Below are 15,529 nucleotides of genomic sequence, written 5' to 3'. Positions count from 1 at the left end.
TTGCTGTGATATGACCCTTACGCTAACTAATCGTATCACCGCTTTCTGTCCAAAAGTGAAAATAAAAAATAATAAGGGGAAAAAATAATAATACAGTATTGAAACTTCCGTCTCGGATCTCCACACAAAGCCGGTTAATGCGATAACTAACCTCACCGCGGCGATGTGTCCAGCTGCTTTCCTTCCCTCTTCCAGTCCTCAATATGCTCCATGATCAAACGAGTCGCACTCTCCGGGGTATCCTGCCTACCAACGCACTCCACAAAATCGCCTTCGGGGTCCATAAGATAGAAGTAAATACTATGATCGACCAGGTAATCTTCGCCAGGTTTCACGTTCTCCGGCGTACTGAAGTATACGCGATACGCCTTGCAGACTTGCTTCACCTGTTGGTAGGTGCCCGTAAGACCGATAATGTCCGGATGGAATTCCGCGAGATATTTGCGCAACACTTCAGGTGTATCACGTGCCGGATCGCAGGTTATGAAGACTGGACGCATAACTTCGGTGCCATTGGAGGCTTCTTTGACCTTGTCGATTATGGCGGCCATTTTGTCAAGTTCGTCGGGGCAGATGTCTGGACAATGTGTGAAACCGAAGTACACCTTTAAGTCAACCGCATTAGTCGACTTTCATCAACCTTGAACAAATTTCACAAATTTCAAGAGAGAAAGGAGGGGGGGAAATGAAAATGAGGAATCAACGTACAAAACTATACTTTCCCTTCAGGTCCTCCGCCGTGAACTCATTGCCATCCAAATCCTTCAACACAAACGGACCTCCAACCTTAGGCTTTCCAACACCTTTACTCATTTCAGTAATTCGTTTTCTCTCCAACCGAGCCTTCTCAACCCGAAAGTAGATGATCATTCCCGCGCCCGTGATGATGAACAACAGACCCGCTTTCCAGGAGAAAGGGCCAGTTCGATGTCTCGACTTCATTTGCTGGATTGTCTTAGCGGGCCTTGTAGATGTCGTCGAGAAGGCACGGGTTGATAGGAGACCACAGCCATTGAGCAATTGCTGCTGCTGCTGCTGATACTGTCGGCTGCAGATTGTGCGAAATTGAGTTGCAGCCTGTGATACGGGATGCGGCGAGGATAGGAGTTGGCATCTGAATGAGGCTCGCGCATAAATACGGCTTGCCCTGCCCATTGACTGGGCCAGATACGTTAGAGAGGAGGCCATGGTGGCTTTCGAGGTGTTTGACTATTCGCAGATTGACAGCTGGAATAAATTGCGGAGATATCATGCGGCAGTACCCAATGCGGTTAGCGCTGGTGGCCGTATTAGTAAATACGTACTAGGACTGATTTAGTTAGCCTCATATCTCTCTTCTAAGTTCTTGCAAACAAACAAAAGGCGTTTCTTTTATCACCATTCATGTTACTTGTGACTTAAAACACCATTGTTAAGGAACAACTAGAAGAACACCTAAAGACTACTCCACAACTTGACTGAGAGGCTGAGAAAAAGGCTTAATTTTGTACCTAGGCAGCAATGAGTAGATTGCTCCAGGTATACATCTAAATATATATAGTTCCGAGACCAAATTTTCTGTGTGACCAAAAATGCAAAATGTTCTTCAGCATTGTAGCTGCATAAAATTTATTATACAGATATATCCTCAGCTTACAAGACCAAATACGGTTATAACTTTAGGAGGGGCATTGGTTTCTTACTAGGTACGTAATTCGTAGCCTTCACTCACGTACCTAAACAGCTGGCAACCTTGAGACGTCAGTTATGGGATAGGGCTCTTTACTATCCTATGTCATGTCAGATCAAGTGTGTTCAGAAGAAATCAGGAAACGAATCAAAGTACTAATTGTATTGCAATGACCCAATTTGTCTACTTTCCAATACTGAACACAATCCCAAAGAACTGGGGAAAAGAGAAGAAAGAGAAAAGATATAGCATTGGATAAAACAAGAACGGACTTTTCTGCTGCTTACTTTCTAGGTAATAAGATGACATTGGCAAAGATAGACAGAAGAGAAAAAATGAATTACCAATCCCGCGCTGTGTGACAATGCAATTGTGGAATATAAATATCTGATGTAGCAACGCCTGAATAACTGATAAATGATAACTTAGCGCGAGGGTTTACAGCGTGTATGTAATGAAGAATAAGACAAGAAAATGTTCAGAAATCAAGCACATACATACATAAGGAAATAGTAGAAAGGCTATGAGACACCGAATGTAAGAGAGACTGGATTCCATATCATATTCAAGGGGAAAAAAGAAGAAAATGAAAAAAAGGGGGAAAAGAGATAGAAATAGACATCTAAAAAAGGCATTGATGTATGACTTGATTATAAACAGTCAAGCCCAAGTTCGTCAAAAAGGAGCCGTTTTGGTGTCTGAACCATGGTTGTGGTCTGACCTTCAATGTAAACCACGACTTGCTTGGCTGGCACGACTGGGGCTGGTTCGGCTACGCTCGTCTTCCTCTTCCAGTACGTCACTCAGACGCGTAGGATGCCGGTGTCGAGGGGTTATAGAATCCCAACCACCCCAGCCCGACCCGCTGTAATCAACGCCCTGGTCGTACCCATGAGCCGAAGCAGAAGTGCTTGGCGGATAAGCAGGATCATACTCTGCCTGGTCCTCATCATCATAGTCATCGCTGCCCGCATACATGTGGCCCTGCGGTTCATGATGATATCTTCCTTCGGGGTTGGTGGTGTACTCTTCTAATTCACTTCCTTCGGTGCTGCCAACGTAGGAGCGAGTATCAGGCTCTGGATCGTTATGGAGAGCCGACCCGCCATGTTGATAAAAATGACCAGGTGGGTTTGCATAGACCCCCAAATGGGCGGGAGGTTGAGAAGTGGGAGTGCCACCAACAAATGTACCTGAAGAAGACGTTGGCGGATGTGCGGAAGACTGGTTTCCTTGGCCCGTTCGCGGCCGTTCAACGAAGGGATCTGTCTCAGACAAAGACGACCGCTCCTCATATTGATCTTGTTCTACCGGCTCTTCGTGCTGGCCACCCATGCTAGACGTTCCGGGACCGCCAGCATAAGGTCCCTCACGTGTTGTTGGTCTGTTCGCGTTGCTATTCTGTCGGCTAGGCAATCCCGCGATCATAGGCAAGACTTGTACTCCACCTACAACTGTAGGCTCACCGTTGCGAAGGGAGGCTGTTCGTTCTCGTTCCTCCTGTTCTCTGCGACCAAGCTCTTCCCAAGCTCTTCTCGCCTCTTCCTTGGAAATCTGTAATTCTCGGCGCATCTCTTTGACCAAGTCTTCGGATCTTTTGCGGTCAGTATCCGCCTTCTGGCGTAGTTCAGTGGCGTCATCGCGCTCCAATCTCAACGCGGACACCTGGCGTTCAAGATCAGCTTGTACTTCTCGGGCTTTCTCCTGCTCTGAACGAGTGTCAAAGAACCACCGTTGAAAGCGACGTTCGGACGATGCGCGAAGACGTTGCAATTCTACCACTGCATGAAATAAGTTTGCGCCCGCAGCAGACAAGTCATTGATCTGACGAGCCATCTGCTGATTCAATGGATCTTGGCTCAACTCATTATTGTTCTGCTCAAGTTTGCGAATCCAATATCCAGTTAGACCCTCCCAATGTGATGACAGTGTTTCCCATCGCTCGAATGCATGAGGGAATGTAGTCCTGCGTTGCTGTTCTTGAGCTTGAGATTGGCTAGCGTCCTGCGAGGATTGAGAAGCGCTTGGGCCCGGCTGGGTAGCACCCTGAGTAGGTAGTGCCTGTCGTGGCTGTGGCTGGGGTTGAGCTGGGGGGGCTTGAAAGGTAGTTGCTGCAGGTATAACTGAGGCAGCCTGTTGCTGAGATGCAGCTGGCGGTGGTCTGATCTGGCTCTGAGGTATTCCTGATCGCTGAGTACTCGCTACACTACCCGAAGGTCGAGTAATTTCTGTCCTTCTACTGGCGGATGGTTGTTGGAAAGAAGTTGGAGGTTGCTCTGCGTAAGCTGCTGGATCGACTCCAGCCGGTTGGCGTACATTGGGCTGCCGTCGCTGGACTGGAAAATCTCCGCTTGTAGCGCCAGCAGCAGGGGCATACTGTTGGCTTTGAAAGTGTTGCTTGGCTTGCTCTTGCTCCTGCAGTTCACGCTCGCGGGCTTCCTTTTCTGCCTTCCTTTTTGCTTCCCGATCTCGGCGGTCCCTCATGATATCCGTCGGTGTTCGCACACCTGCAGGCACTTGCGTGTGCAGCCGTGGCCCTTGGACCGGACGCGAACCTCCATTCTGTGGGCGAGACTGAGCTCCTGATCCCACTGGTCCAGAAGGACCTGCCAGCTCCGACATGGGAGCGTTCAATTCCTCCAGGACAGGGGTGAAAGGGAAGGGCTTGCGAATGGCTTCCTCCAAAGCCCAGCGGATTGCAGAAGCAGTGCGCGGAGAAACTCTCGTGGAGCGTGATGGCCAGTAGGATTGGTCGATTTGGGTGACCGAGTCGCCTGCTGTTGATGCGCCAGCTTCTGTCTCTGCTTCAGAGAGAGCTGGATCTATCTCAGCGGAGGTAACACCAGCTTCACGGCGTCCAAATGCTGAATTAATCAAGGGTCGATTATAATTGCGCTCGTGGGGAGCGCGAAAACTTGCATCGATCGAAGCTACACGGCGGTGAGCTGTCAATGGCGGTTGGCTGTTCCCGCCTCGAGGTGAGAACCGTCGCGATGGGCGAAGGTTACTTGAAGCGCTTGCTAATCGAGGTAGAGGCTGAAAAGACGAATGAAACGTAGACTCAAGAGCGGGCTGCTGCTGGCGCTGCCGCGAAGGATTCGTTAACGTAGACGGGTCGTAAATCTCGTGGGTATCGTCAAAAACTCTAGTGTCGGTGGGAGGCACCGCGGAAGTTGCTGGTGTGGTGGGATGAGGATGTGGTGAGGACAATGCGATGAAACAAGGAGGTATTAATCATTCAATTTGGTGTTCAGGCAGGCACCGTTGGATCCCCAAAGGTATCTAGATATCATCCAAGGTCGTTGAGCGAATGCGGTCTCTCGAAGCGCCTCCTCAAGGAAAAGAAGCTATCACAGGAATGTGCGGGAAATTGCGAAATCGATTAACACGATAGGGGATGTGAGCACGCAGAGAAGAAACTCGAAATATGGAAACGACAGGGAGAAAGGACGAGAACTACCCAAAAATGGCAGGGAGGGCATTCGGTGTGGCTGGTCGAATAGGATGAGGCGCGGAATCGACTGGATTGTATAAATTCAGATGGCTGGGGCGAGCGGTGCGGAGCGCTTGGGTTGCGAGAGGTACGCCAGCAGTGGAGCCACCTGTCATTGAGCCGGGACAGGCGACTCAATTGCGCTGTCTGAGATACAGTTGCGCATCACAATGGCATTGCGAGGTGTTCTCGTTGGTGCTGTCTGTGTTGGGACTGAAGTTGAAGGGGCCCGGGTTGTCACGGGGATAGGGCAGGGCACCTTCCCGCCCGGCCACTTTGCTGACTGATGCGCTGTCAACTGCCTGCTTAGCCACAGCTGTGGCGGTCTTGGTTAACTAACTATGTGCTTGATGGCTAGGGCATAACCCCTAAGTGTGCAATAAGCTGTCTGATTCCTTCAGGCGGTAAAGCCTACTACGATGGTGGCGGACGACTGATGCGTTGGCAGTTTTCATTTTAGTGCTAGTATCTAGTATCCTGCTGCTGGCGAGTTATGTCTCCTACGTCAATAATGGACCCGGGTTGTCCACAATAATACCTAGGTAAAAACGAAGTCATATATTTATACCACCATATGCATTATTGGTGCAGCCAATCAGCGGGCCGGGACGCGGATATAGTTCGTCGAATCACTGAGAGAGGCACTGAATGTATGCATGTATCAATGAAGAAAGGGCTCCCCTCTGCTTTCCACCACGTCGTAGGCTATGATAGTTACGACAATCGATCAATAGCCTGCTTGCAGCATATCTACGTACTGGTTACTATTACCTGGAGCCTACCTAGCGTGTAACTACCTATGGATTAATCGATTATTCAACCCTCGCAGCAAGACAAATAGAGGGTAGAATATATGACTCCGTTGCTAGGGCAGCCCAGCCAACAACTTCTGAGATGGGAGTAGTGTTCGATGAGCAGAAAGCAAGGGTATCGCTCTGAAATTAGCAGACTCTGAAGCCCTGTTGCATGCACCCTTCCATACGCAGGGGAAAAGGGGGCGCCTGGATCGTTCATACAACTCCTTGGCGATTGCTCACAACACTAGGCGTGGTGGAACAGAGAAATCGGAAAATTAAGTTGGTCCTAAAACAGACAAAATTTCCTTCTCTCACTGGGGGGGTTCCCATTCGTTACCAGCGGAAGAAAACGTCTCAGCCTTGCCGCCCTTGCGTGCTTGGTGAGCCTTGGCTTTGATAGTGGCCGAGTATTGGTCTGCAAGCTCGACGGGGAAGCAGGAAGAATCAGTTAGGTGCGTCGTCCAGTGCAGCGTTTGAGCATGGGCTCCAAGTCTAGACTCAGTGTTCTGTGAAGGATCACCAAGAAGCTGTGGAGTAGTATGGTTGGTTCCGGGGGATTTACCCGGCGACTGGCCGAGAGTGGAAGTCAAGTAACCGGACGAAACTTTTGGTTGAAGCAACAGGAAGCACACAGAGGTTGAGGCCGACACGGCAAGAGTAGACTGGCAGTTTGAGAAATGTCCAAAAAGAAAAAGCGAGGATGAAAACAGAAAAAGAGAGATGAGGTGGCTTGTGCGTTGCGGGCTGTGAGGCAAGAGCGATGGGCCCCTGCCTGCCTTCCCCACAGACAATCGCCCAAACCTCCAAACTTCGCGCATCCCGCGAAGACGTGTCAACTGTTTCTTTTGTCGACTCTATCGCCACTGGATCCATCCGCTTTGAAACCTAGCAGTCGCGATGACATCGTCCGTAACTAGGCCGTCCGTGTCCCAAGAGCTAACCAGATCATCCACTGCGCTACTGCTTCCTAGCAGAGCAAACCGTCACCTATCGAGGGTCATGAGTTTACGTTACGAGTCTTTGTTTATAGCTTCTATGATAAGCAAATAGCTGATACATCAGTGCTGAAGGCAAATCGCGGTCCCATCGAGAGTGTTTGAAAAGAGTGAAAATTATGGATCCCAATCCAAACGACGCAGATTGGATGGAGTGTTTGACATCGCGGGAGAATAAAAAAAGGATTCCAGCAAGCAAACACCTTTGTAGCAAGCTCTCTTTGTTTAACAGTCGACGGGCAGCACGCATATACGTACTGCTACATCTACAGCTCTGGAATGCGGGGATCCCACCCTAATGCATAGCAACGACAACATCCGTGAAGCTCGTCCCGATGCTACGCTGATGAAACCACACTGTTTACACCTTCTCCCAACAGCTTGGTGCCATTCCTTGCCGGTGACATAATTTTGTATCTTGCAGACGCACTGTTAATCGCAAACGACCCAAACAGTCCCCTCCTCGGAACCGCGGGAAGATGTCTAGTCGCCTTGGCTGCAGAGCTAGCATCTTGGGAACTATACTACCGGAGAGCCTAATTCTATATAAAGGAAGATGACTGAAAAAACGAATCAGTCAGTTGTTTTCAAGCGAACGCGACTGATCGGTACGGTACGTCCGTGCTCGCACTTGGACGTGAAACGAAGGCGAAGGCGTCTCCCACCCAAGACGATAGGAACGCTCTGGGAAATCATCCATCGCAGTCTGGATCAAGCAAGATCCCGCCGAAGATTGAGAAACGGAATGTCTGGTGTAGCACGTAGCATCAATTGCAAATCAGCAGCAGCTCATGGCACTATTGCGTATTGCATGTCTGTGTAATGGGACTGAAATTCAAGGCTTGCATCTCGGAAAAGCTTCAAATACTATTCCCGCTGGATTTGTGCACTCCGATAAAAGTCAGTTCGCTGAGCCTGCATCAGCAATGACCCCCGAATCGGGAGTCAGTGCCTCCTTGCTAAAGGACTGGTCCTTGGCGAAGATCAGTTCGATCGAATCTGTAAAAGACAAATCCACCTTACCGGGACCCCATCCCTGCGCAAGAGATATGCAAGGTTTGATAGGTCAGTGCTGCACGGATCAATGTATGTTTACAAGCCTTTGCATCGGCATGCAGATGTCTAATGTCAGCCACCTTTGAAATGGATGAAATTTTTGTTTGGGCTCTGCCCTCCTTGTGGAGTGTATAAACAGATCGCCATTGCCCTTGGAATCTCTGTCCACTGACCAGTCTTTTCCCTGCCATATCCTTCTCAACCTTGCAACCTGGCTAAGATTTGTGCACAGTTTGTTGTCTACCTGTCTGTCTGTATGCCCTTCCTGTTGCTCCCAAAGCATCAATCCTCTCAATAATCTAGCCCATGGCTGGCGATCGTGCTGAGGTTCCCTACCACCATCCGGAAGTTCCTGGGAACCATTGTGCGGGTTATGCTTTGAAGGGACTGCAACACAGTGTGGAGAGATCTGTCTCGTCAAAGACAGTTCCTCTGGTTGAGGATCCCAACCTCGACCCGTTTTACCTTGAGCGAGCGTTAGAGGCTTCAAAGCAGTGGGATGCTCGTCCTGACGACGAGTCAGAAGTCGATCTTGAAGACCTTGAGAATGAATATTTCATGTCGTACATGACTGAGGAAACACAGACGATACCAGAGCATCACGATCACTCTGTCCATACTCACGCCAGTCATTACCAGCAAGCTCAATCGTTACAGAAACCAGCGTATCCAGCAACACCCGACTGGACGCGGACATACAACCATCAAAGCCAAAGTTCTTGCAGCTCCATCCAAACTGATGCTACGGGTGTAATTCCTGATCTTACGCCAAGTAGCTCTTTTTCTTCTACCTACTCTGACCCTGATTACACCCCAGGGACAAGAAAACCTATGCAGCAACACTTCATGTACCATAACAGCGCAGTTCGCGAACGATCGCACACAGCAGCACGCTTCTACCTCCCAGCAGCGACTCCGGACACACAGTCTAGAGCTTGCACGCGACCCAGTACCCCCGTCGAGAGAACAGCAGCCGCGGCACTCGCCGAATATCACAATCTGTCATCTGAAACACTCACTATGGTTCCAAAGGAGCCTGCTGCAGCTGCAGCATCTTCATTACACTCCAAGCCCCTACCCAGTCTGCCGCCTATCCTCAAAAATCCTTGTCCGGTCCCGCCCAAAAAGTGTCAAAACGGTGGGTCGAAGAGCCAGATTGATGCGTCCCTCATCTCACCGCCGAGCCTGGTCAATCCAGTAACAATGGAACCCCACATGTCACCATTCAACCATGCTCTTTTTATTCCTGCACATGATTGTCCAAGTCCAATTCCGAATCACACGCCTATGACCCCACTGATTGCACGACAGAACACCAATGCATCGACGAAAGGGCGCCCCTCTACTTCGACATCCGTGGCTCATGGTGAGCAGTCGGTCTGGGAATCGGACTCGGAATCAGGGTCGATTAGTGGTAAATCACAATCGCGGCGGGGGCCCATCGACACGCTTCGGAAGGTCCGAAGTCGAGTGCAGCTGCGTCGCATTGCCAAATCGGATGCGAAATTGCACGCGGAGATCAATAGCGCTACCATTACTAGTTCGCTAACTAGTAGCAACACTGCCAATGGCAATGGGGGCTTATGGGCGCCGTCCCCGCTAAACGCGGGACAGCCCGAAGCCGGTGCCCGCCCATCACCACCGCCAGGTCTGGCCTCACTCGACACCCGCACTGCGGCTAGTGCCACGTCCATCCCCGATATGCTGCCTCCCCCACCCCTGAAGCAGACTCTGCGCCTAGTAGCGCCATCAACCACGTCACTGCCACGGCCCCAGTCGCAACACAGCAGCGAGAAGCTGTCTGGAGACATTGACTCATCGACTGCTGCAGCCATCCACGCACAGTCACGACGCCGACAGCGGTCTAATGCCACGGATGACTTCTTACCGTTTCCCAAGACCGAGACGGTGAATCAGTACTATTGTAGCAGTCATGTGCTACCATCGTCCGGCACTGTATCGTCAAACAACCCCTCGATGGATCAACCCACTGTATTCAGGCGAATATGGGGTTCGTTGAGGTCTCTCGACTGTCGTCAAGGTTGAGAATTGTTACTTGGCGGCGTCTTCGCTTCTTTTCTTTTCTTGTCTTGCTCTAGCTCGCTTCTAATTGATGATGAATGTTTCATGCTTTCTCCAATGCTCGTGTACGTCTTACGCTCCTTATGCTCTACGGACATGCTTCTATTCCCACGACTCAATGGTCATGACTATGACTCTTTCTTTTTCTGTTGATTTTACTAGTATACCTGCTTCCTCTCCCTTTGTCTCCGTCGAAATCTCCTGACTCATCTGTGAGCATTCGCTCCTTCTCTCATTCCTTGTTTCCGCCTTTTTCTCCTAGCAATTATTTTGTCCTTCAATGTTTCAACACAAGATTTATCTGCATCTAGGGACAAGGTGCAGATATACGGACGGCGCAAGCCCAAAATCAACGCACCTGGCGTAAGTTTCACGTTTTTCTAGCTTATTTTTCTGGCGTCATTCCGGTTGGTCGGGTTTCAAGAATTTCTTTCGCAATGTGATTGATCGAGGCGGTGAATTGGATAATACAAAAATGGGCATCTGACTTCTTTTCCTTTAGTTTTCTTTTCTTTGCATGTACCTAACCTAGCTAGGTAGACAGACAGGAGCTAATACAACAACAAGCACAACAAGGAGCTTCTGAACTTCTTGACTGGGGCAAATCTCGATAACTACCCTTTCGCTGTCACATATTGTAGCTACTATCTACTACAATTCTTAATTAAACTGAATAGACTGTGTTGCCATTATCACCCAGACATACATATCCCTTGGAAAGACCACCTAGTAGGACAGATACTTACTCCTTGTCGATCAAGTACCTACCCATAACAGCTAGACAGTACTCTGTACCTGCGTATAACATAGGATGTTCGCTGGCTCCAGCCCTAGGTTGGTAAGAATACCCAATCTATACCTGACCGTCAATGCATTCAGACTGCCTAACGAGCCACTTTGGATAGAATGATGATTTCGCCATCCATATAAAATAAACTAGGCAAACAACCCGCATAAGTCCAACCGGGAACGTGGCCAGCACCAGTACAACCTCAATTGGGAATTGTATGTCAGCAACTTTAATAACGCATGTCAATACCTATGTAGTACTTACTCCCTGCGGGCAAAAAGATTTTGTTGCACTGCAGGCTAAATATGTTATAATCGAGAAGGATAGGTAGGCGCCTGGTTCAGCTAGCCAGGAACATCCTGTTGCCCTATCCCGAGATGACGTTGTGCAAGGGACTGTGTTATTCAATAAAGGAATAAAATAATTGGTGCGTACTCGATAGAGGCCAAATAATCGCTGTTGCCGATATTCCAGGTTGCATTGGTGTGTCTATCAATTCTCGGAGTTTCATGTTCTTCCTGTTTAGCAAGCCAGGAAGATGGGCTGCTTAACGCTGCATATGGTATAATAGTATTCAAGAACTCGCATTGCAATCCGACCATAGAATGAAAAGGAAATCTTTCTCCCTGCAAGCATTAAAACTCGGGTTATACAGACAGCATATATCATATGCATTAGTTAGACAAGACATTCATTCGTACCTACGTCCGTGCAACTAAGGACGAAATGAATTGAAACTGGGCTTGTTTAATGCGATATCTTATTTCATGCATGATATAAAAAATTTAAGTCCCCCCCTTTTTTTTATTTACTAGGGTTGATTTCATTTTATTGGCTGGATTGAGCAAATTCCCTTTTCGACTCCTCGTGTACACCATACGAACGTCAGTGACCAGCTGGATAGATAGTAAGGATTGCCGACGGTTGCATGTGCATGTCCACCCATTGCTCCTATGCTGTGGGTTGACCAACTGCGGCTTTATGGAGTTAGGGGTGGCTAAAGATATGCGCAGTAGAACAGCGTGGAATGTGATGAGAGCATGCATGTTTTTCTTGGCTCGTCTATTTAACCTATACCTAGCTACATAATATGAAATGCATGTAGCTAGGTGCATTTTCGATGCGAGGTGAAGTCGTATTTTTCTTTTCTTCTTTTTTTCATTCTTGGGCCGAGCAAGCACGAGCTTTGAAGATGCGTATTCTTAAAAGTATACTATAGCCCTCCCTCCTTTTCTTTTTCACCACACGGGCATGATTGGCTGGCTACTTTTCCCGTTATTTGGGCCTGTGCGTGCATACTCTGTTACACATATATCAATGATTATTGCATCCATGCCGTGGGCAGGGTTCGTCGGGACGCCGAGGAACAAACACGTTGTCCTATTCATGTAGGCGACCTCGGACCAAGCCATGCCTCGTCAATTCCCATGCTTGAATGAAGTCTCCGGGTTGTACGAGGCGGGAGGAACTCATGCTAGTCCTTTCCATCTGATCGAGGGCCGAAAAAGTTGGTATCACGATCAAACTGAAAGATCGAAAACAGTGCAGCTCTCGCTCATCTCACAGCTCCTTCTCAGCCGTGTTGACAGTCTGATCTTCCATGCTCTCAATCGCCTCCATACTTTCCTCCCATTTCGTCACATCGACCAGTTTCTCCCATCGAGCAACGGCCGGATCAGCCTTATGCCGCAGTCGATTCTCTGGCCTGCTTTCGTCAGTGAAATCGGGGCCTTGTATTTCCCCTCCTTCCTGATCTTCCGCTTTCAATCCACCAAACAATGCTTCAACATCCAACTCCTTAAGAGCATTCTTGTATAACTGCCTTATCCTCTCAATTCTTTGCCTGTGTATTTGTGCTTCTTGTGATTCCTCACCCTTGTCCGGACCAAGACCATCCTTATATGTACCGTCCCGCAAAGAACTGCGCTTTGCCGCCATTGTTTTCTTCTTAATAGGCCCTGTCCCCGACGACGTCGATTCTAGCCCGCCCACAACACCTTCCAATATCCCCAAAATCGTGCCTACTCTCAGCCCAAACTGCGCACCCACCGGATATCCGCCATCGAACCCTCTCTGCACATGCTCCGCTTTGGAGGACGCGATTCCGTCCCGGTATCCGGCTGTGACGTGTTGGCGGCGCAGGGAGGGGAGGTCGGAGGGCTCTGCAGCAGCAGATGCTGGGACGTGAGAAGTCCTGTTTCCTGGTATTTCTTCCGTAGATATGTATTGTTGATGCTCGACCGGCGACGAGCCAAAGATATCGTCGAGCGAGTTGTTACTGTCTGGCTCCGGCTCGCTGTGTGTTGATGTCATTGTCGTAGTTGGAGATGCAATAGGAGCAGTGTACGTAGAACTAGATGGTGAGGACGGCATCTCATGTGTATAGGTATAGTTCTTTCTATTGAAAAACGAGACGAGACAGAAAGGGAGCTTTGTGAAGTGATGATGCAGTTTTTCCAGCCCCTCCATTCCTTATCAGTCCGCCGATAAGCGGGTGGAGTATAACCCTAACCCTATATTCATGTTAGCAAAGCTCAAATTTATTCGTTCAAACTTCCCCTTCCACGCAAGACATTGCATTAATCTTTTTCATCATATCTGGTACGTGCTTAGATTTATCTATAGGTAGTTATGTCCTTTACATCGTCGTATATGATTCTATAGCCTTCTTTTCTCCCCCAATATGCCGATGGGCAGGCAGCAGCCTTGAACATACTCAGTCAGACTGATGGCAAGCAACTAGCCTCCACATCCTCAGCTTCATTGGCCGATGTCGAATACGAATTCGGACTGACAAAAGCCTCTGAAGGAATCACAGGCCAGCCGACCGTCTCAATTTGCAGAGTTGTCCGCCACATAGCCTGAACCTGAACCTGGACCATTTGATCTTCCCTATAACCAAGTGCTTTCCACAATTTCATGCGTAACTTGAACCTGTCGGATTTGTAGTCATTCGTGACCAGCGCTGGACTAGGTAATAGTTCTTCCTCGGTGTTGCTGCCCGTTTCTTCTTCTGTTTCATCGTCCAGATTAGTTTCACAAAGGGACATTTGATCTTCTTCTGATGAGTCCTCATCTAAACTCGATTTTGCTATCGGTGGGAGGTGCATGTCCCCAAGACATGGGATTGCTCGAAGCTTTGGGAATACCTTGCGCCATTCCTCTGCAAGGCTCTGGACTGTGCACTGCTCCTTGAAGCGATGTGCATTCTCGAAGGCTATCGTTTGAACAGTCAGTGATTGTAGCTGCTGGAATGGTTGGAAGTTTGTTAAATCCTCAGCAGATAGATGCACTACAGTACAAGGCATGTCGAGTATAATGAGCTGAGGACAGATTTGTGCGAGCTCCTGAAAGCTTGTGGCATCCATTTGAAAGACGGCATTGAGTTCAAGAGCCTCGAGATGCGGCAGGGCACGCACAATAGCCCTGAAAACAGAATCAGACAAACTCTCTTCTCTCACGCTAAGCCATACACTGAACTTGCGTAGGAGAGAGCACCCGCGCGCCATGACCAAGAGCGCATCCCAGTTGATAAGTTCAGGGAGGATAATCTCGATGGCCCGGAGATTTCGGCATTGGCTAATGTTCTTGATTGCTACCTCACCGACAGAGAAGGGGATCTCAGTATCGAGTGCATGTAAAGTGAGGACTTGAAGCTTCTCCTTGAAATTTGGCAATTGCTCCAGCAAGTACCGGTTTGCAAAGCTCAGCTCTAACGACCTCAACTCCGGCCATATATTCCTTTGTTTATCCGCGGACGACAGGCAATCAGTCAATCCAAAAGCGAGGGCTTTTTCAGGAATGATCAGAGCCAACGTCTTGAGGTTATTCTGTCGTCCAAGGCACTGCAAAAGATCCAGACTAGCCTGCTCAGTTAAACAGTCTTCTGTGCACTTGTGTTCCATTTGGAAAAACTGCAGGTCGCAAGTGTCTATGAATTGGCAAAGCTTCTCAATCTTCTGTCTGCAGTCTGATCTGTAGACTGTAAGAGCTTTGAGGTTTGAAAATTTACCCTGTTGGAGTTAGACCATTATCATTTTTCCTAGACGGTGACCTGGAACTAGGCACAACTGACAGCAGATAAGTTGAGCCTTTGAATGTAGACTGGACTGGCCAGCAATGTTTCACAATATCGCCCATCAATAGCTAAAAATTCAATGGTGGGACTGAGAAGGAGATCAGAAATGGTCGACCAAGCTTGACCCATTAAGTCAAAGGGGATCGTAAGACTTTCAAGACGCCCTCCTACCGACTTGATGAGATGCTCAGCAAATTTGCTGTAGCGTACAGAACCGTCTTTCTCGAAGCCTGCAAGCCTGATACTTGGGAACGCCGCTACATCAATCGTGGGGGCCTCGGGAGAGAGTAGCAAGTGCCTCACAAAATTCATATTCCGAGTAAAGCGTTCTCTTGATGCTACATATAGACACATAAGGACCTCGATGTCTGGTGTGCGGAATTGCATGTCGTTCTGGCAGCCTCTGTAGAGTTTCCTCGAGGCTATCACATTCCAGGTGCTGTTGACGCAGACACAATTTAAAAGATCCGGGACCATGTCGACATTCTCTATGATCATGCCCACAATTTCGAGGGGCAAAGTCCTCATAGCCATTTGGTGTAAATCGTTTTTCGATGTCTTCCAATTTT

General features: G+C 48.8%; 5 protein-coding genes across 5 annotated transcripts; 1 reads left to right on the top strand and 4 right to left on the bottom strand.

Moving 5' to 3' along the window:
* Nucleotides 1-152: 152 nt before the first annotated feature.
* Nucleotides 153-1,188, bottom strand: UA08_01876 (hypothetical protein; the record flags this gene model as incomplete). The annotated part of the gene is made up of 2 exons (XM_020261588.1): nucleotides 153-605; nucleotides 709-1,188. The coding sequence occupies 2 exons, from the start codon at nucleotides 1,186-1,188 to the stop codon at nucleotides 153-155; spliced, it is 933 nt and encodes a 310-aa protein (XP_020122936.1).
* Nucleotides 1,189-2,392: 1,204 nt separating this feature from the next.
* On the bottom strand, nucleotides 2,393-5,278 carry UA08_01875 (hypothetical protein; the record flags this gene model as incomplete). Its single annotated transcript, XM_020261587.1, has 2 exons — nucleotides 2,393-4,814; nucleotides 5,130-5,278. The coding sequence occupies 2 exons, from the start codon at nucleotides 5,276-5,278 to the stop codon at nucleotides 2,393-2,395; spliced, it is 2,571 nt and encodes an 856-aa protein (XP_020122937.1).
* Nucleotides 5,279-8,316: 3,038 nt separating this feature from the next.
* UA08_01874 (hypothetical protein) lies at nucleotides 8,317-10,056 on the top strand (the record flags this gene model as incomplete). Its single annotated transcript, XM_020261586.1, has 1 exon — nucleotides 8,317-10,056. One exon carries the CDS (start codon nucleotides 8,317-8,319, stop codon nucleotides 10,054-10,056), a length of 1,740 nt encoding a protein of 579 aa, XP_020122938.1.
* A 2,386-nt stretch (nucleotides 10,057-12,442) lies between these two features.
* Nucleotides 12,443-13,255, bottom strand: UA08_01873 (hypothetical protein; the record flags this gene model as incomplete). The annotated part of the gene is made up of 1 exon (XM_020261585.1): nucleotides 12,443-13,255. One exon carries the CDS (start codon nucleotides 13,253-13,255, stop codon nucleotides 12,443-12,445), a length of 813 nt encoding a protein of 270 aa, XP_020122931.1.
* A 347-nt stretch (nucleotides 13,256-13,602) lies between these two features.
* UA08_01872 (hypothetical protein) lies at nucleotides 13,603-15,494 on the bottom strand (the record flags this gene model as incomplete). The annotated part of the gene is made up of 2 exons (XM_020261584.1): nucleotides 13,603-14,895; nucleotides 14,958-15,494. The coding sequence occupies 2 exons, from the start codon at nucleotides 15,492-15,494 to the stop codon at nucleotides 13,603-13,605; spliced, it is 1,830 nt and encodes a 609-aa protein (XP_020122932.1).
* Between the last annotated feature and the right edge of the window lie 35 nt (nucleotides 15,495-15,529).

The sequence above is a fragment of the Talaromyces atroroseus genome (assembly GCF_001907595.1).
Source record: "Talaromyces atroroseus strain IBT 11181 chromosome Unknown scaffold_1, whole genome shotgun sequence".
Taxonomy (NCBI): Eukaryota; Fungi; Ascomycota; class Eurotiomycetes; order Eurotiales; family Trichocomaceae; genus Talaromyces; species Talaromyces atroroseus.
Note: the sequence above shows the minus strand (reverse complement) of the source record. Positions and strands in the feature narration are given on the sequence as shown.